The sequence below is a fragment of the Centrocercus urophasianus genome, unplaced genomic scaffold (assembly GCF_019232065.1).
Source record: "Centrocercus urophasianus isolate 14NV4802_14NV808 unplaced genomic scaffold, USGS_Curo_1.0 seq_39, whole genome shotgun sequence".
Classification (NCBI taxonomy): Eukaryota; Metazoa; Chordata; class Aves; order Galliformes; family Phasianidae; genus Centrocercus; species Centrocercus urophasianus.
The window spans coordinates 4,462,001-4,482,510 of record NW_024884966.1 but is presented as its reverse complement, the minus strand read 5'-3'; the positions used below and the strand labels follow the sequence as shown (position 1 = coordinate 4,482,510).

At 43.0% G+C, this 20,510-nt stretch overlaps 1 protein-coding gene across 2 annotated transcripts in view; it reads right to left on the bottom strand.

Annotated features, from left to right (window-relative positions):
- KIF13B (kinesin family member 13B) overlaps positions 1–20,510 on the bottom strand; it is a 120,592-nt gene that overhangs the window by 72,072 nt on the left and 28,010 nt on the right. The window contains exon 3 of one of the 2 annotated variants that reach the window (XM_042832727.1): positions 110–125. In XM_042832727.1, coding sequence (XP_042688661.1) covers positions 110–125 — 16 coding nt within the window. The remainder of the gene's footprint in view (positions 1–109; positions 126–20,510) is intronic. The other variant, XM_042832728.1, reaches the window with a different exon arrangement.

Genomic DNA, 20,510 nt, shown 5'->3' with positions numbered 1-20,510 from the left:
TCTTACTCAACAGCTGACCAGCTGCAGGGCTGTTTTTCTGAAATGCTTTCAATATTTGGCTAACACATGACTGACTGAACCACAAGCAAAAAGCAATAAGGGTCCTTACCTTCGGCTGGGTCCTGCTGCTCTCAGAAGTAGCAGCAGCAGCAATGATACGGTGCAGCACGTGGGGCAAGAAAGACAAAAGAAAAAGATTGTTAGCTAAAGGGACTTCAGCTTAATCGCTCTACTGTTAATATCTCATTTTGGAGCACTGCATTTAAAAAGTTTGTTTCTTTCCTCCCATCTCTCCTCAAATCAGAGGAGAATAGCAACTCCTTTACTTTGTCATGTGCACAACTGAAAACTTTCTGACAGAACACAGTGAGCACCAGAGCAGTCTGTAAGACAACAGCAGAGCAACAGCCACTGCACCAATGATTCAGACACTAGCACCAGGTTATGCAGCATCTTCTCATGCAGAGGGCAGGAGAAACCCTGCAAACACAGCCACAAGGAAGTGATGCTCTCTTTGCCCTGGGCCTTGCAAATGGCATTGATAAGCTCCTGCCATCTGCAAAGCCTTGCAGCAAGCATCAATGATTTCTTTCTTTTGACAGAGCAGGAGCTGTGTACCATCACTTTATGCTGCTCACATGGGTTGAGAAGTGAGTTGAAGAATCGTAATGTCAGCACAGTCTCTCAAAAATATTTATTTACAAATTAAGTCCATCATTTCTTTTTACTTAGGCTTGAATTTGATATGAATTTAACTCACCTACCAGGACTGAGCAGCGCTTTGGCTAGCAGTAGCAGTTATTTCAGCCAATGTTACCCTGCAGCAGCCACATCACAGGGTCATTCAAGTGAGCAGGGTAGCTCTTGTTGGTGAGGAAGGCTTATTCCTGTTCCTACAGGAAGATCACTCTTCCTACAGAGCAAGGCAAACACAGTGCCTGGGCTCAGTGTGTGAGTTCAGCACATAGAGATGCTCAAAGGGCTCAAGGGCTGCCCTGCCCTTGATTCGGACCAGCAGCTCTGCTCTGTCCCAGCCCAATTCCCAGCAGGATTGTCCTGTGACAGCACACTTGACCTTTCCAGCCCTCGGGACAGCACATATTACTGAGCACTGGAATAAAGCAGCAATAAGGATATAATCTGAAAAGTCCTATCACATACTTCAAGAGGATGGATTACACTAGGCGATGTATCAGGCTTAGTTTAGACTGAAGGTCTAAAAACGAGTACCTCATTTTCTAAAGATGCGCACATACACATGAAACCACTTTTCTCCGTACACTTAATGAAAGCACACACAAAAGAAAACATCAAAAGACACTAGTATTTAGGATACAGATAGCTGTCCTGTGCTCTTGGACTAAAAAAGAGCAAATCTGACAAATGTTTCCCAAAGGAAAGGATGGAGTGTGCGCACTGTACCACACAGAAGCATGCTATGCACAGCCTGATCCATCATCCCACAGCTGGGCCCAGCAAGCTACGAAATGATTTTCTGCCCAACTGAAAACCCCATGGGAATTAAACAGATGGGAGGAAGCAGCACCCAGACCGCTGAATGTTCCCAGGAGGCTCCCTGCCCCACTACAGCACACTGTGTGGATGTGCAGACAGAGCATCCTACACAAAGCACTGCTAGCCATGAAGTACACAACCAACACTGCCTATTATTAAGGCTGAGGCAAGCAACAAAACCCCAGAGCATCCCAATAGCTCTTATGTTGCACTAGCTGCAGGACCAAGACACACTAACCAGACACAAGTATAATTCCCCCCCACAACTTTAGTGGGGAAAACAACACAAGAAAGGAGGAGAGATGAAAGATATCTGGGGAAAGGCAAGGACAACTCAGACCTTATCTTTCTGTGTAGCTTAAAGATAGCAGCCAGCTGACAAGTCAGCACATGCTCTGCATCAGTCATAGCACATCCTGCTTTTTGCTGCAATCAGAAGTGGGTAAGCAGGAGAACAAAACTGGGGGACAGCAAGTAAGAAAGAGGTATGGAGGCTGTATGATGTCACCTAATGAGCCAGGAGGTTTTTTTTTTTTATTTTTTTTATTTTTTTTTTTTCTGAAAAAGGACATTTCCAATAGCAGTAGCAACATTCAAACTATAAACTTGAATGAGGGTGATTTTTTGAGGGTGGTGAGGCACTGGCACAGGTTGCCCAAGGAGGCTGTGGATGCCCCATCCCTGCAGGCATTCAAGGCCAGGCTGGATGTGGCTCTGGGCAGCCTGGGCTGCTGGTTGGTGACCTGCACACAGCAAGGGGTTGGAACTGGATGAGCACTGTGGGCCTTTTCAATCCAGGCCATTCTATGATTCTATGATACTGCCTCTAGCACAAGGCCATGGTTGTTCTCATGGAATGAATATGTAATATTCAAATGTTTTCAGAAGATTGTGGAAAAATAATGCATAGTAAAAAGTTTCAATTTAAAGTAAAAAAAAAAAAAAAGAAAGAAAAAAAAGGGAGAGGAAACAACCTCAACAATAACTATGAATTGGGGAAGTACTAGAAAATCCCCCAGAAACGTTTACCGCTTTCCGCTTTCAATCTTCCATAACCACTGCAGCAGTAAGAAATCAGATTCCAGTACAGTTGGAGCCATATTGTGCCTTTCAGCAGGAGCTGCTCGATAGAATCTCCAAAAAGAAGCTGAAGACCCAAGCAGAAAAACAAACTGATGAGGAAAATCTACGTGGACTTCACAGCAGAAAGCTCTTGGCATCTCCCAGCAACACCACACTTTCAGCTTTGCTCCCGAGGAGCTGCCAAGGCAGCCAAGCTTGTTTGCCTTAGATCAATTTCTATTCATCCATGCTTTATTATAAGTAAAGCTGGCATCACTTGTCACAATAATTTATCTTTTGGATGCAAGAACAACTCCATTTAGCAGATATTTTATTCTTTTTAAAGTTTGTGTGGATATAATCCAAACCATTCCATTTTTGAGACTTCTTAAGACTACCATCAGCTAATTTGTTAATGTCCCTGAATTACAGACCCCGTTATACCACGATGACATGGACTCCATGCTCCCAGACAAATCTGAAAGAGAAATGCTGTTGTAACTCTGCCTTCACTCCTGCTCAGCACATGTGGGAATCTCAACACAGCAGGACAGGCAGCCCCAGTGCTGGTCTCAGGATCAGCTCAAGGTGAAGAAACTTGAGCGCAGCACCGACAGGACAAATGCCAGGTGATCTGCAGAAGTTCCTTCCAACCTCAGCTCTTCTAGGATTGTATGAGTAATCTGTAAATTATAGCAGTACAGGAACTATGTTGAGTTCCGACTCATCTCCATCACATCTCAGCTGGTCCCCAGAACAAGTGACTAATGCTGTGCTGGGCAGAATTATTTGTCCCCATGGCTCTGGACAGAGCTTTCCCACTCCAACTCATATCACCACTTCTGGAAAAACAACAAGAATAACAGAAACACAGCAGGGGAAAGATGCTAGAACATCTAATAAATTCACATACCATATTCACAGAATCTCCCCATATGGCCACAGTAAGCCAATGTGGGCTCTGTTTGAAGAGCAATGGGTTAAAAGTTAATGGCTTTATGGGCTAAAGGGTTTTTCAAAAATTCCATCCTTCAAACAAGAATTCCAGTGTGAGCCATACCTCTGAGGGTAAATACTGGATGCAGATGAAGCTGAACACCAAAAGGACCTCTGCATCGCTCATGCTGTCTCAGCATTAAACCTCTGTCTGGACAGAGATGCAAGATTCAACACCAATTTTTGCAGTCTTGTATTCTAGAATAGCCAAGCTTATGATTTTCAAGTTTACCATCTCCATGAAGAAGCAAATAAACCTTCTGCTGTACTGCAAGAGCCTCCTAGTATGAAGAAGCTGATAAAGTGAAGGTGTTAATGAAGAGCTCTGGCATCAGCAAGCCACAAGGCAGACAACTTCACGTTCAAAGCTTGGGAGCTTGCCTATCTTTCTCAAGCAGATTCCTGAACTGGAAGCATATTTCTAACTGATTCAGAATGAGGTTTTCTGACATTTAAACGTTATGACTTTTGCTCTCTAAATTTCAGCTCCAGAATCTCTTTCCCAAAGCCAGTTAATGGCAAAATTACATTTAGTAACGCAATGGGTTGTCAAACAGAGACATGACTGAAATACAGCAGTATGGCAACAGATAAGAAAATGTAGAATTCGCTGAGAAGCCGTTTCCTCTTTTCCACATATCACACAAATACAATTGCAAGGCTTTTTTTCCCCACATACAATGAGAGGAAATGTCTACTAAATCAGGTTTTGATCACTTCAAGCTCCTCTATCTCACAATACCTAGAAATAAACTTTCCAGAATATATCAGAAGATAAACTGCTTAAGGTTGTTGTGCTTATGTCTATAGAAACTCTTTCCCCATTTCTTATCATAGGCCAAGAACTATTAAAATGCTGTGCCCCACGAGACTGCTCCAATTTCTAGATGATAACCAATTAATACAGTCTTACAGAGGTTCAGTTTTCCTTCCCCACCAATACCGACCTCTGGCAAAAAAACTACTGCCCTATTTGAGAAAAAAGAACCTGCAAGCAGATGTACTCCCTTTAAAACAAAGTCCCCAAATATGTCAAAGAAAATGTGAAAGAGCACAGAGGGTTCAGAGCTCAGATTTGTGTAGCTAAAAGGAACAAAAGTGATCACTGTTACTTAGAAAATTCCTCTGGTGCTGCAGGCATTCCAAGCATATTTGGCGGTTACTTAGTTTCTACTGACAAAACTCATTTTTGCCTGCTCACTCAAAAAAAAAAAAAAGGCTTGAAAAACAAGAATTTGGACAGCACAGGAGCTCTGTGGGTTCGGGGTATTTTCCTGTCAAAGCTATATTTCCCGTATTGTTCGTCTCCTCGCATTCAAACGGCGCACGTATCCCATAAAGTCATGGTATGACAAGGGGATTACAACTTCATCCTTCGTTTGTATACACTTGGATGTTGGGATGCTATTGTGCTCTAAGAGAATGCTTGGTGAGCATCCAGTACGCAGACTTTCAATTACTATTGTGCATTGGAATACTTTTTAGTAAAGCCTGATGCCTGGTCTGGTATTAAATGGGGAGGTTGGTGGCCCTGCATGTGGCAGGGGGGTTGGAGATTCATGATCCCTGAGGTCCCTTCCAGCCCAGGCCATTCTGTGATTCTGTGTAATACTGTGTAACCATTGGAGAAGGTAGCAGGAGAAACATCTTACAGTTTGGAAGCCTTTCAACTACACAGAGATCTCCAGCTGGACACACCAAGGTCCCAGCCTGGGACAATGGCAGTAAAAACCTTCTGCCTCTGGGACAGCCACATAAGTGGCTTCAGTCCCAAGCAATCAGCCCAGGAGTGGTGTGATGAGCTCCTGGAGAGGCAGAGAGCTCAGGGTGTGCATGCATACAGGTACAGGAGCATGGAAACACTGCTCACATGGCAATCTTGTTCAAGAGCATCACAGCATCAGTGCAAGCGTAGGGATCACATTCAGCACAACCTTAAGCTGAAGGCAAAGGGCTAAAAAGCTAAGTCAGTGATCTATGTGGTTAATCCCAAAATAAATATGGTATGCTATGCAAAGTAAGCAGGTTAGACTGAAAAACATCATTAAAATGTCCATGCGAGCCACAGATATAAAGGATACATCTCAATTGGATACACTGAAAAAAGTGCAGTACCACAGGCTAACAAATTAGAGGAAAAACTCTACATCCAACAGACTCACTAGAGGGATGTTTGTGTAGAAAAGCTTTCCTGATGTGGACATAATTACATGTTGCAAAGACACTTCAATAACAGTATTTTACGGGAAGGGGGAAGGCCAGTCTGAATTTTCACAAGGCTTCTTCAGTGGCACAACAGAGCCTGCACAAACAGCAGTTGCAGGAGGGTAACACTGCCATATGAATTACCTCATCCTACTGCAAACAGGAGGAAAAAACAAACAAAACCCAACCCTGTGAGCATCTGACTGCTACTGGAATCCTTCAGGAGTTTCACAAGAGCTGCCTGAAATGCTTCAGCACCCAGTTAGACTATTTCCTGAAGGCGTACATATGCAGAATTTCTCATTCAATTATCAATGTGCTTTTTGTTGCTTTTAAAAATCATTTTATTTCCCTTCTCTTTCGTACTTTCTTTTTTTTTTTTTTCAATACAAAATACATGTTCCATAATGGTAGCAATAAGTATTTTCCTTGTAGATTTTCAGCCTATCCTTTTCACCCTGCACAGATCACAAGCTCTCATTTCTAAGGATCCAAGACTTACAGATCAAAGTTTTGTTCATGCCTTTAGCCCCACCTCCTGCCAATATTCAGAATGAATGTGCAGTGAATGCAGAAACCACATCATGAAGCCCCAATCCACCATCCTGAGGCTTTTTGGCTTAGATTGTTGTCAAGTTGAGCAAGTCAACTTGAGCAAGTCAAGACTGTTGAGCAAGTCAACAAGTCACCAGCAAACACCGCAACCTTACACAAAGATGTGAATCAAGAGCTGTTCTTGGATGTCCCTAACCCCTTCTACAATGATTTAAGATGCCTACTTTAAAACCGTGTGCAGCAAGTGGGATTTACAAGAGCTCAAACTGATGACAGTGTCTGTTTTTCAGCTACCTATAGCAGTCTGAAGCTACAGTTTGGAAAGATTGGCCTTGCTCTTCTCACTTCAAATTTATCTCAGTGCTTAATATGCTCCTTGAAGCAAGACGGTTTTTCTTATGGATACAGCAGAAGGGTGGAAGCAGGGAGCAAGCCAAAGCAATGCCTGCATCTCCTCCACCAATAGATGAAATGTGCACAAAGTAACTCCCCCCCTGCCCCTGTGCCTGCTGTGAGAAGTGTCAGCACTCTCGTCCTTCAGGAAGAAAAACTTGCTGACATTCACAGAAATTTCTAAGGGGAGTCTGCTGGCAGCTTGAAGTAGAAAGAAAATAGAGAAAGAAAAATAAAAAGAAATAATAAACATTGCCTGCTGTCAAGTCCAAATCCCAAAAGAACTTACATATATCCAGTGAATACCCATGCAATTTATTTATTTCAGCCACAAAAACTGCAACTGAGGAAACACCTGCCAGCTTGGTGGCCTAACCAACAAGTCAAACAGCCTCCTTCAGCTTGTTTTCTTGTTCCACAAATGTGCCTTCTTGTCTTTAACCCAAAAGTAACATCCATTGAAGGGGATGCCAATCTGAAGAGACACCTGGACTCAGTTCTCCACCTCCTTCAGCACATCCACTAGCCACTAAGCAAGCAGGTAACATGTGAAATGGGTGCAGTTCAAAAGAGAACGTGATTACAGACACCTTTTGTAGGACCTCAGTCTTGGTGCATGCAATTGGTGCACCAATGTTTATGACACTGGGAATTCCATTGGATACACTGTCTACTTTCTGAATCAGGGTGCAGTTTCAGCATCACTGGGTGTCTAGTTCAAGTGGGCTGCTCTGGGCACAGGCATAGCATGCAAGTTCATAACTTGGAGCCATTTTGTGTGCCTCCTGAACTAGGCAGCTGAGATACAAAGGGTTATTTTCAAATGGCAAATCTACACACAACATATTTTGGATCCAGCACCATGCTAGAGACTCAAGTAGTATTTACAATACACATGGGAAAGCACAAATGACATTGATCTAGCTGTGCAGGGGATGAATATAAGAGCTGTAGGCAGAAAGGTTTGGTCATTAGCATAGAAGATATTAGTCGTGCTTCCATGGTTCAGTAGCCACCTGAATTTCCCTATTTCTGCCCAAACACATTCCACGATCTCAGTGGTAAGTGAGAGGCTGTTGCACAACATCTGTGTATTATCAACTTTAACCTCCCAGTGACATGCAAGGAGCCTGGAAGGTACAAGTAGAGCACAACATGTCTGAACCACTCAAGTAAAACGCAGTCTGCCAACAGCACCTTGTCAGTACACTGGCATCTTAAAAACAGCACTTAAAAAAAATCTTCATGCATTTGAAAGTCTCAAGCATTTGGCTATATAGTAAAATCACAGTGTTTGATAACTTTCACAGTAAAGAAAAGTGTTATACTGTCTTCTACTCTTCCCAACAGCATAGACTACACACCTAACCTCCTCTCTGCTCAACTGCTTCAGTAGTGTCTATATTTCTCCAATCCATCTTAGCAAGCTGATAATAATGTGAAGACAATACAGATGGAAGCAATCAATACCTACCTTGACATTCAATGCCAGCTAAATGTCAGCAGTGTGAAGTATCTGGCATACATTGATATGTTATTCTTTCTTCATGAAGATTTCAAACCTTTTTACCCAGCACCTTACTTATTTCAAAATCACAGAGATTGCTTTCCTCACCCAACCATATCCCCATACCTATCAAGAATAGGAGTTATTTGCTGTTGATGTTGTTCCAATACAGTATGCTCTCAGAACTGGAATCAAGTTATTGGACTACATGGCATGAGAAAATAAATTCTTGTCTGCTTTGCAGGGTAAAATGCACCAAGCTGCTCTGCTGCCTGACCTAGAAAAGAAATCCTCATCCTCAGTGTATCATTCGAATCAGCTGTTCCTTTCCCAGCACATGGGTGGGAAGCCTTTGGAGGGAATAAACTATAATTGACCCGTTTGCTGAAAAGCAAAGGGAAAAAACAGCATATTATGAAAATTACAGGCAAGCCTTCACCATGACAGCTCAGCTCCTGTGTCTTGTATCCGCCTTGCTAATAGCTGGGGACTGCTGACAAAACGTCACAGTGCTCTAGGCAAACACTCCATTCTGTTTAAACCTAGAATTATACAAAAACATACAGATCTGCATAATGAATTTGTTTCACAAACAAAAACTACCTTTGGAGTGAAAAGGAGAGACAAACCCATGCAAAGGCTACAAGTTAAAGCCTTGCAGGCTGACGATGCATACAGCACACAAGGAGCAGATGAATGTACGGCTGCAATGTTGGCACTGCCTGAAGCTGCTGCAGTCCTGAGCAGGACTAGAACAGTGCAAGTGTAATCAGTGTTTTCATTTCCTTCTATTTGCAAAACAGCTATTTCTTCAGTACCTGTGAGGAGAAGCCCAAACTATTTGTAAGTAAGTGCTACCAATTCACCATAGCATTTCCCTGCGCCCTTCAATTTTCTACATTCAGTTTTTGTCTGCAAGAAGAACTTATGCATCTGCTTTGTCTATTCTTCTTCCTCCCACCTTAGCAAATGGCTGTGGTCATTTCTAAGTGTAGGAAATATCTGTGAACTATTCTTGACTCACCACACCACAGAACTATTTCAAAGCACTGCAGTTCTCTCACGCCCATTGTGTCCCAGCTGAGTGCTCTCATTTGGGGAATCAGATAATCCTGAAGTATTTCATGGGGAAGGTCATTTTGAATACTCTTTCATTCTGTACTTCTTGTTCCAGTGATCTTTATTTCTTCTTGAATATGACAGATCTTTCACTAAGCACTTGTACCAGCACCCGGCACCTTCAAAAACATGTTGGGCAGCTGCTTAAGGGCTTGTACTTTACTGTCAGTAATTTATTCATGATGGAAAAAAAAATAAAAACAAAAATCAGGAACAAGAATTGGAAAAGATGCGTGACTAGTGGTACCAACTGCAGATAATACAAAGCATCTGGCTACAAGTTAAGTTAGCAGTGACCTAGCTGGAACAGCCACTGCAACTGAGGCTGGTAAAGCTTTACGTACATTTTGGCTGACAAAACATTCTTCCAGAGGTACAGCCTGCAGCACTGAAAGAAGCAATCAAGGATTAAGTTATCATTTCACTGCCTTGGCAAAAGAATTCAGCTACGTAGCAAGGTAAAACACGCACTATACACCATCAGTTATCCCTTTTACCCAAACAAATCGTGTCAGACTAAATCCCACTGTGTAGTTTCTTGCCAACTGATCTCCTGGGCTCTGGACTGTGTCCAACAGCCCCTTGGCTCTCAGCAGCTCTCTCTTGTACTGTTGCAGGACAAGGAGCTGCTTACAAGGACGGTGCAGTTCACACCCTAGGGCAACATCACTGCCATTGCTCTCAATAGGCATCTAAAAGTGCCAACAGCAATCCTCAAATCTCTCATCAACTTGTAACACCTGTACTGAAAAAATAATCAGAATATGGTTCAGTGGGCATGGTGGTGACAGAGTGACAGCTGAAATAAATGACCTTAGTGGTCTCTTCCAACCTCAATGATTCTATGGGATATGGGGCTTTTGGATGAGCAGTAGCATGAGGACCTTCCCTGCAGCTTTTCAGCAAAGCCTGCAGCAAACCTCTCCTCCCCAGCAGCCTGAAGGCACCTCTAGGCCAAGGTCAGGCTGAGCTGAATGCACAGCAGCTGCCAGTCAGATTTCCTCCTTCCTCACTCTTATCACTAATTACTTCTAAGAGCTTCCCACAAGCAACACCATCTATTTGCTTCCTGCTCTGCTCTTAAGCAGAGCCGTTTATCAACCCAGCGTGCCTTGGCTTTCGAAACCCCTTTCAACACCTCTCCCTGCAAAAATAATCATCAACCTGAAAAGAAGGCTTCAGCTCTTTCACAACCATTTCTCAAGAAAAAACTGTTCATAAAATCACAGAATGGCTTCGGTTGGATCGGACCTTAAAGATCATCTAATTACAATTGTTTGGCTTTTCAGGAAACTTGGTTGCAATACAATAGCTTTACATGAAGACAGTAATCCATCACCTAGAAACTGTGCTGGCTCCCACTGCCAGGAATGATTAATACAAAACACAAATGCAGGCACTACAGAAAACACAGTAATAGCTCACATCTCACTGCTGACGCTGCGCTGTGGCCTTGTAAAATATTAGTTTGTTAAAACTGCCATTGCTGTGGAAGAGGGAGGAATTTACTCTTGGAATAGCTTCTGGCCTCTGAGTACTGGAGTGGTTTTCACTTTCTTCAAAAAAACCTATAGAAAAAAAGCTTTTGTAAAGTGTCATCTACCAGTTCTGCCTTAATTCTGTAATTAAAGTTTAGAAAGAAGAGAATCAATCACATTTCCTTGTTGAACCCTGGTAAAATTTGTTGCTCAATATTTTTAATTCTCCCTCCAAGTATCATAGAACTTAACACAGAACTTAAATGCCATCAGTCCCACTCCCTGCTCTGAACACGGACCCCCAGAGCTCCATCAGTGCTCAGAACCCCATATAGCCTGGCCTTGAGCATCTCCAGAGACAGGGTATCCACCACACCTCCAGGCAACCTGTGCCAGTGCCTCACCACCCTTACTGTAAAATACTTTTTCTCATAACCAGTCTAAATCTTTTAGTTTGAATGTGTCCTAACACAAAAGAACCTGCTGAAGAATCTGCTCCCTTATACAAAACACTTTTAAAAAAAGCCTGGAGTTATAAGCAAATGCTGTGTGATTTCTTTATGAAGTAAATGCATATGTAGCATGTTTGCACTGGCCTCTGTTATATTTTGGGAACAATACAGCACAAAAGGTTGAAATTCTGGAGGTCAAAAACCCTAAAACACAATAAAGAAAAATTTCAACTCTAACCTCAAACATGAACTCATGCTTACCTCCATGCCCTGCTTTTCTCTTCCACAGCAGCCTCCAGCACTAGATCCCTGCCAGCAGCAATCAGCTGGTTTCACTTAAGCTTCTCTTTTCCTTTTCCAGCTCTCTGTTTAGGATACAGTGTGGTATGCGCCACGTGGAAAAGTGTTTAATATTTTGTGGTCTCAGCGGTTATTTCCAAAACAGTACGATAATCCATTAGTCTCACCTACATGGCTGAGACATTCCTTTTCCTGAAACTCACCTGAAGGTGATATCAAACTTGTCACTTCCTGATGCCAAGTCTGTGTTGTGAAGAAGCTATTTTAAGCCCGCAAGTGTAGGCTACAGCCAGTTGCTGGTATTCATAAAGAGTAACAAGATGTAAGGCTTTAATATGTACTGAGGAGCCAAATTATGGCTTCTTCTGAGTTCTTACTTTGAAGTTTCAAGATTCCCTGCTGGTTGTCTCGACAAACTTTTGCTTTTTGATGCAATTTGTTGCCTGCTTGACTGTGATTCATATGGGACAACATATGCAGGAGAACTTTATATTGTACAGTCATGATTTAGCACTATACACAGCAGTGTCCCCACAAACAATAATAAAAGCAGATGTTCCTCCCCATATCCACTTTAATTAAACATACACATCACCAAGGAAAGCATTAGTTTTGCTAAAGCTACACCAAATTTAGAGATTACAAACATTCTAAATGATACCTGCAGTTCATTTCTGAATCACATAGAGCAGTGGCACAGGTTGGCAGGAGGCGTCCCATCCCTGGAAGCATTCAAGGTCAGGCTGGATGGGACCTTTGGCAGTCTGACCCATAGGCTTTAAGGTCCATTTCAATCTGAGCCATTCTGTGACTCTATGGTCTACGTTGAGGAATAGGCAGACATTGGAATTTCAATGGATAAAGAGGATCTACTTTTGTCCATTTTGAAAGAACTCTCCTAGTCACACACACTTTGTTTCTCTAAATCAAGGAGACACCAGACCAGTTTGAGTTGCTAGTAGCCAAACACCAAGTTTTCTCTTAGCTTGAAACTGCACAATTCAGCTAATGCTTAGCCCACAACACTTCACATGAAATGACAAAACAAGAACCATTAATCACATATATGCTTCTGAAGATGTCACTGCTGGACTCCATGGCTACTGGATCACCCACATGAACTCACAAAGCAGCTTCCCAGTTACATTGGAAAACCCCATCAAACTGGCTGGGAGCATAACATGGAATTTGGGAGTCAGCTGTCCCCCTTTCAATTTGTATCATTACTGGATACAATGTTTTGCAGTAAGAAAAAACAGTCTGTAACCAAAAATATTACATCCTCCCAGTGAAAGAAGGAAACAACCTTCGAGCCTGCATGCCGCATAGTGCAAGCAGAGAAAAACAAAAGGCCAGCAGCTGCAGACCTTTACTGTTAGACCATGCACATCAGCTGAATGCAACTGTCTTCATTTCCAGACTTCATTTCCACTTAGAGTGTTCCCACCAAGCAATGCAGATACAGCAGGCCAGTTGCATGATGCTTCCTTACAAAATGATAATAATTAGAAGACATGTAGTTATTACTTCCAAACTGAATGTAGAGAGGGAAGAGAGGAAAAAAATAGAAATATAAAAATCCAAACCCAACAGTCATAAGGCCTGCCAAAATTATTTTTGGGATATACCACGTTGTTTAGCTCATCTGCTTCCTCACTCTTGCTGGTAAGGGCATATTGCAAACCGTGGTGGCAATGGCTGGAGCTACTGTGAGAAACAAGTAACGTTACTTAGCCATTATACAGAATCATAGCACCATTAAGGTTGTAAAAGACCACTAAGATCATCCAGTCCAACTCTCAATCCATCACCACCACTCCCACTCCATCACCTATAAATGGTTTCCAATCGACTTTCCTTCTTCTGCACACCCTTCATTACCTGTGCATGATATTCATGCCCACTTCTCACCACCAGTCCTAACAACACAGGTTGAAAACAACTCATTGGGATGTGGTTCTCTCTCCCTCCTCCTGCCTGGAGGAAAGGAAGCAGTAGTTTGCAGGCAAGCGGGGATATTACCCAAGGTCAGCTGCCCTAGGATAAAGCCTGCATTGCAAAAGAAATGATTTGTTAGCAGTTGTTTTCCCTAAAACATGGCCCTGAAAGCAGTGGTTAAAAGAAGACTCTCATTCCAGCATTTTTTTGCAAAGGGAAAGCACCTAGAAGCTTGCTTTGATAAAAACCACTCAGCACATGTGAAATTAGTATCAGACGTTCAGATAAAAGCCAGTGGACATCACAGGAACTAAATATAACAGATGACAAAGTATATAAGAGGAAAGAGGAGCAAAGGGAAATTCATATCAAGATCACATGTTCCAGCTGAGTAAGTCCCTGTAAAATCAGACTGCAGCATATTGCCTTGCTGTCCTTAGCTACTGCTTGATTTTAACAGATAAGCTATCATACCCAATTTGGGAGTTACTTAACCAGCATTTCTTTTCTCAGAAGCACCTTCAACTATGAGGCATTAAAGCATTGAATTCTCAGCTACGTAAACATGATTCTTTTTCTTTACAGAAAAATGCAGCCTTGGGAGAGCTGTGCATCGCTCCTGCATGCAGTCAGCAAAGCACAAAGAAAAGGCAATGACCTACGTGGCAAAGTCAGTGAGAAGCAAACCTCAAAAACACTTCATTTTCTAGATCAAACACCGTTATAAAGGAATAGAACAGAATAGGATCAAGGTCACTTTAAAACATAGACTGAATATCAATCAAACTGCCAAGTTATTTGACAGCATTTAAGAAAGGAACGAACTCAAGAACCTCTTAGAAAATGCTGTCAGACACAGGATTTGATTTTTGGGTGGTCCTGTGTGGAGCAAGGAGTTGGACTCAATGATCCTTGTTGGGTCCTTTCCAACTTGGGATATTCTATGTTTCTTTTACATGACTTCTTCATATGGCTTCCATACCAGGCCACACATTTCTGCCATTCTGCCCATTCTGTCTGCCTCTAAGAAACATGAAACTAAACATATGCAGTAAGGACATACTAAAATCCACATATTTAAATATACAGAGGAGAATGATGGCAGCTTTTAGGTAAGTCACTTTTGTTCCATAATCAACTGGACAGTATTCCTTTAACCTCATTACTGCTCTGCAGCCAGTATAGCAAAACAGACAAGACGTCTAATTACCATAATTTGGTGACTGGCTTACAAAATCCTTAAATGTTCACTCATGCAGCTGATTGAATGAGTTTGCCCAAGCATAACCACAAACACAGAAAAGATGTTGAATATTCAATTTTGTCATTTGCTGCTACAAAAACAGGATGCTACAATAATATTCCCTTCCACAGGTAACTGTTATCACCACATTAGAACCATCCCTGTTCTCAGAGTATGTAATCCATAGTTTCTTACAATGGTTTGAGTTGGAAGGAGCCTTTAAAGTCCATCTGTCCCATTCTCCTGCGCTGAGCAGGGACACCCACAGCTCCATCAGCGTGCAGAGCCCATCCAGCCTGACCTTGGCTGTCTGCAGGGATGGGGCACCTCCACCTCTCTGGGCCAGTTTCATAACTCGCTCCCACAAGGATCTACTCATGCAGCCATTTAAGGGGTTGGTTTAAGAACAATGAGAGTGAAAGGAAATTTAGAGAAGAGCGTTACTGTCAAGTCATCACACCCCATTTCTTTTGTGCAATTAACCATTGATAGCAGCAGCTTCTCACACTTCTCTTAACAGCAGTGCAAAGTGGAGTTTGCTGTCCTGTTTCCTTGTTCACAGGATTTGGGTTACCAACATGAGCTGTTGCTGCCAGATCATGTATAGGACAAGAAGAGGGTTTTTGTCTTGCCACCAACCTGCACCCAGTCAGGTTATCGCAGTGTGGGAAAGAATGGACGACAGAAACACACTGCTGACAGAAAAACACTGTGCTGGTTAATAGAAGTGTAAAGAGCCTTACCTAAATGCTACAAATGTAAATCAAAAGGTCCACAGCATTCAAGCCATAAATGAACATTTATGCAAGGCTGGAGCAGCGTGAAGATATGCAGGTTCACTTTCTTGGCTGATATCACTGTCCAGTGCCACACTGTGCCAGGTGTAAGCATGATACTAAAAGCAGAAAGGCTTTGAAGCATTCAGAAGTCTGCACAGAAAGAATTCAGACAGATACTTGGCTCACACAGGAGAGCTTCCAACCCCACTGCTGATGTTTGGTTGGTAAAAGCAAGCACCTGAAGAAACTTTCCCTTGCCTCTCTGCCTCTTTATACTCTTTTTTCCCTTGAACTTTGATTTTCCCATCAGCAATTGGACGACGGAATGCTCCCAGGGGAAGAGTTGGACTGTGCAACACCAAACATGTAAGTTTCCATTTATTGTTCCACAGAATGAGAGGAAAATACAGCCTCTCCAAGTACAACACTGTGTTTTAAACATCACATTTGCCTTCCAGAGTTGAAAGGGAAAGAAATCTGGTTAAAAGATGACTTGCAAAAAGAAAGGAAGAGAAAATACGTTACAGGCATAATGCTGTATTGTGAGAGATTGCTTGAGAGGCTGCCAACGCTGCGACTCCCCACAGCTTCTTTGTATGACATACACTCTACAAACTCGAGGAATACCTACTTGTGACTTTTAGCCACCATACAGTTTCAAGTAGGATTCTGATACCATAAGTTTTTAAAACCCTGAAGCTCTTCTGTAAGATGTGCCAAGCTTGGGGCAAGTCCAGTGCGCCCTTCAGAAATCAGACAATTCACTTAGCCCAAAATCACTGAGCAAACCCAACAGAGATTAACAGCAAAAAATCGGATCTCTTCCCATCCTCACCGAGTTATTTTTTTCCAATGGGAATGGTCTGTAAGTTCAAGTGCTAAGCTCTATATCAGGGTTTTATAAACCTCAGAACTGGCAGCGCCTGGGTTTGTGGGTGCATCTGTTACCTGGTTCAGCAGCATCAGCTCAGGTACCTGTTTTATCAAAAACCACACAGCTGACTCACAATTGTATGATTTGAATGGGATGCTTCTCTTTTTTTTCATTTGAAATAACAGAAAAGCATTGAGAGTCTCTTGAAGGCTGCAGCATTGTTCACCACTGTACAGATTTGATAAAGGGGAACGGTAACTCATCCAAGGCTTCATTTGTTGGCAGCAGACAGAGCTCAGAGGCCTCCTTTATTTCCCTCCCTGCTGCATGGTTTATTGCCTGTCATGCCAATCTCAGGCAAAGGCTTTCACAACACAAGTCATTTTGTCTTGCATTAAGAGCTTTAGAAAGAAGGCAAGAGTAGGGAGGCTTTATTTCTTAGGACCTGCAACTCTGCACTGCCTTACACCAGAGCAAGTCCTCCTTCCAGCCAAACTGACATTAAGGAACACTAAAACTGAGTCAGTTCAATGCACCGTTCATTTTCTGCACCTGGACTACAACCATGCACAGCACTGTAAAATTGTGAACTATCATATCCTTGCCATATTCAGAGATGTTAATGCTAGACAGACACTAAAGCAAGGCAGATTAAGCTGACCATTTAACACCAGCTGCATCATCACTCCCCCAGCTTGTGCTTGGCCATCAGAGCTCCCTGTGAAAAGGCTGAATAGTGTGTACCCACTGTTAAAAAAGATATGCATCATTCCTATTTAGTATTTCATAGAAGCACAGAGTGGCTTGGGTTGGAGGGGACTTTAAAACCCATCCATTCCCACTCCCTGCCATGGGCTGGATGCCTCCAGCTCAGGCTGCCCAGCACTCACCCATGGCTTTGGACACCTCCAGGGATGGGGCACCCACAGCTCAGGGCAGCAGTGCCAGGGCATCACCACTCTCAGAGTCAAGAATTTCCTCCTAACACCTAACCTAAATCCTCTGTAGCAAGAAAACAGCATCAACATTACTCCAATTAAATAAGAAACCCCAAATGAGAGTAGGGAGCATTCCTAGCCAAACCTCCATTAACAATCCTGAGTAGCAGATTAGCAGATCAGCAAATCAGGCAGAATAGAGAAAAAATAATGAAACGGTATCACTTAACCTGCTAGAAAATATCCTTGCTGTTTCAAAGAGCTCAAATGCCCCTATTTACTCTGTGACATTCACAGTCTGAAGGAGCTGTGTTATGGCAGCATCGCTTTGCTGCTGGCACCAGGGCAGTTATCAGTAGTCGATCTTAGAATCACAGAGTCATAGAATCGGAATTGTTTGACTTGGAAAGGGTCCTTAAAGATCATGTAGCCCAACTCCCCTGCAATGAACACAGACACCTATGTCTCCACCAGGTGCTCACAGCATCCACCACCTCCTTCCACTGCAACAAGCAGCCTGAGATGAGCAACAATAAAGTTTCTACCTGGATGAGCTCCTCACTCTCACTACTGATTCAAATCCCGATAAAGCAAAGTAGATCAAGCAGTGATTCATGAGATAAGCATATAACTTCTGTTGGTTCTATATGCCAGGCTTATATTTAATTACCAGAAATAAGAAGTTATAAAGCAAACAAACAGAAAAACAATTCAGCCTATCACACTTCCTCAGCATACGGGAAGATGAACTTGGTTTCTCTACAAGCGAAGCACAGCCCAGGAGGATCATACACACCTTCAAACTCCTGAATGCTGCACTAAGAGGTGCTTCTAAATAAAGGCACTTTGAAAAAGGAGGGATCTGAGCCATGAAAAGCGAGTGTTTACAGGAAGGAACCTGCTCTGCCTGGATCTCACTGCTGTTGAAGCAAAGCCCCTTTGAAGTTCTCCTGCCTGCATTGTTCCAACTGTTAAATGGTAAAACAAACTTTCCAGGGGGGTAAAATACAACGCCAAGACTTACTGCTATGCAGTAGCTCCAGGGAGAAAAGGCAGCCAGCAGGCAGGGATGTCACGTACTCACTTCCCTCTGCTGATTCCATGAAATATTCTGAGTTACTGGTGAAGTAACTCCTACTACAGAAACAGCAGCATCCTTAGCCACACTAGGCACATGTATCAGGCAGAGAAACTGTCCCCCAAAAAGGGAGAGCCACCCAAGATGACAGAAGATGCCCTTGTACAATTCCTGGGTAGCGTTAAAGATTGGTGTTGGCCTTCTGTAACTTAAATAGGTAGCACCTGTTTGGAAGCTCAGTGGTGGAAAGGTGCTATACAGACTCAGTAAGTGATAAAAAGTGAATGACTTGGGCTCAGAAGAGCAGGGACATGTGCTTGAGAGGTACAAGCACAGGTAGCAGAAGCTTATACTCATCACATCTGCTGGACACACAGTGTGATGCACTGGCACGGGGTGCCTGGAGATGAGGTGGATGTCCTGTCCCTGCAGACAGCCAAGGTCTGCAGATGGGCTGGATGGGCTCTGAGCACTGATGGAGCTGTGGGTGTCCCTGTTCAGTGCAGGGAGTGGGACAGATGGATTTTAAAGGTCCCCAAATGATTCTATGATAGCACACATACACACACATCCTCCACAGCAATGGACCTTACCAACGTGAGGGATGCAGCACATTCAGGAATCACAGAATGGCCTGGGTTGCAAAGGCCCACAATGCTCATCCAGTTCCAACCCCCTGCTGTGTGCAGGTCACCAACCAGCAGCCCAGGCTGCCCAGAGCCACATCCAGCCTGGCCTTGAATGCCTGCAGGGATGGGGCATCCACAGCCTCCTTGGGCAACCTGTTCCAGTGCCTCACCACCCTCTGGGGGAAAAACTTCCTCCTCAAATCTAATCTAAACCTGCCCTGTCTCAATTTAAAACCATTCCCCCTTGTCCTGTCACTGTTCACTCGCATGAACAGTCATTCACAGGAATCACAGGAACAGTCAAAATCAGAATGCTAGAGGATAGCTGAGATGCTGGGAGAGACAAAATCTCACTAAGGCATTCTTCCCAGTCCTTCCTTCCCACAGCAGGCATTCTCCCCAGTACCATTCTGAAGAGCTTAGGAGACCATTTAATATCTAAAAGTTTGGACAATATGTACAATCCTCCCAACAGCCTCATACATCAGCATACTACAACTACCATTCAGCATTCAACAACAGACTGTAAGCCATAAACATAGCAAACTTAGCTTCTCTCACAGAAAACTCATCTTCCAGACAAGAATACTGCTTCAGAAGGAATGAGAGCTGTGCTCCCCACAGCCCTTACAGGGAAAGATGACTGCAGACTTAGTGATGCAGCAGTGTAGAACATATCCTGCAAAATATCTGGGATATTTGAATCTAGACCAATACACAGCACTTCATCTTCTTTTTAAGGGAGGAAATTAAAAGCAGTTATTTTTCTGCTTTTTCACAGATCAAGAAGTGACATATTATCCTTGTGTGATTTATACACATAGGAATTAATCCTGCTGAGATTGGTCCTGAAGGAACAGAAGTGTCCAAAAAAAATGGGCAATAACATGAAGCCAGTGCTTCTTTTTCCCTTTTACCTTCCACAAGCTTTACCTTTCATTTGGAAAGGTAAAATGAAAAGGAATCATAAGAAAATGATTTAAAAGAATTTGCTCCTTTTCCAGCCATTCCTTGTTTTCGCCTGATAGGGAAAAACAACCCAAGCATTTATTTTTGTTATGCAGTAAACACTACTGGACTAAGTACTTTTAAAACAAAATAAAACAAAACATAGAAGGTTACAAACCATTTGGGAAACAACTACTCTGCACAGAATAGAATCATAAAGTCATCAAGGTTTGGAAAAGACCTCCAAGATCCCCAAGTCCAACCCCAGCCCTCCCCACCATGCCCACTGTGTCCCTCAGTGCCACATCCCCATGGTTCTGGAACACCTCCAGGTTTGGTGACCCCCCCCACCTCCCTGAGCAGCTGTGCCACTGCATCCCACATGTACCTGCTCCACCTCTGCCTTAAGCCTACTGAAAATATGTTCTGCACATATGACATCAGTGGTACAAAACAGAAGTGGTATTAAAACAACGAGCAATGTCTAGTGGCCCTTCCACC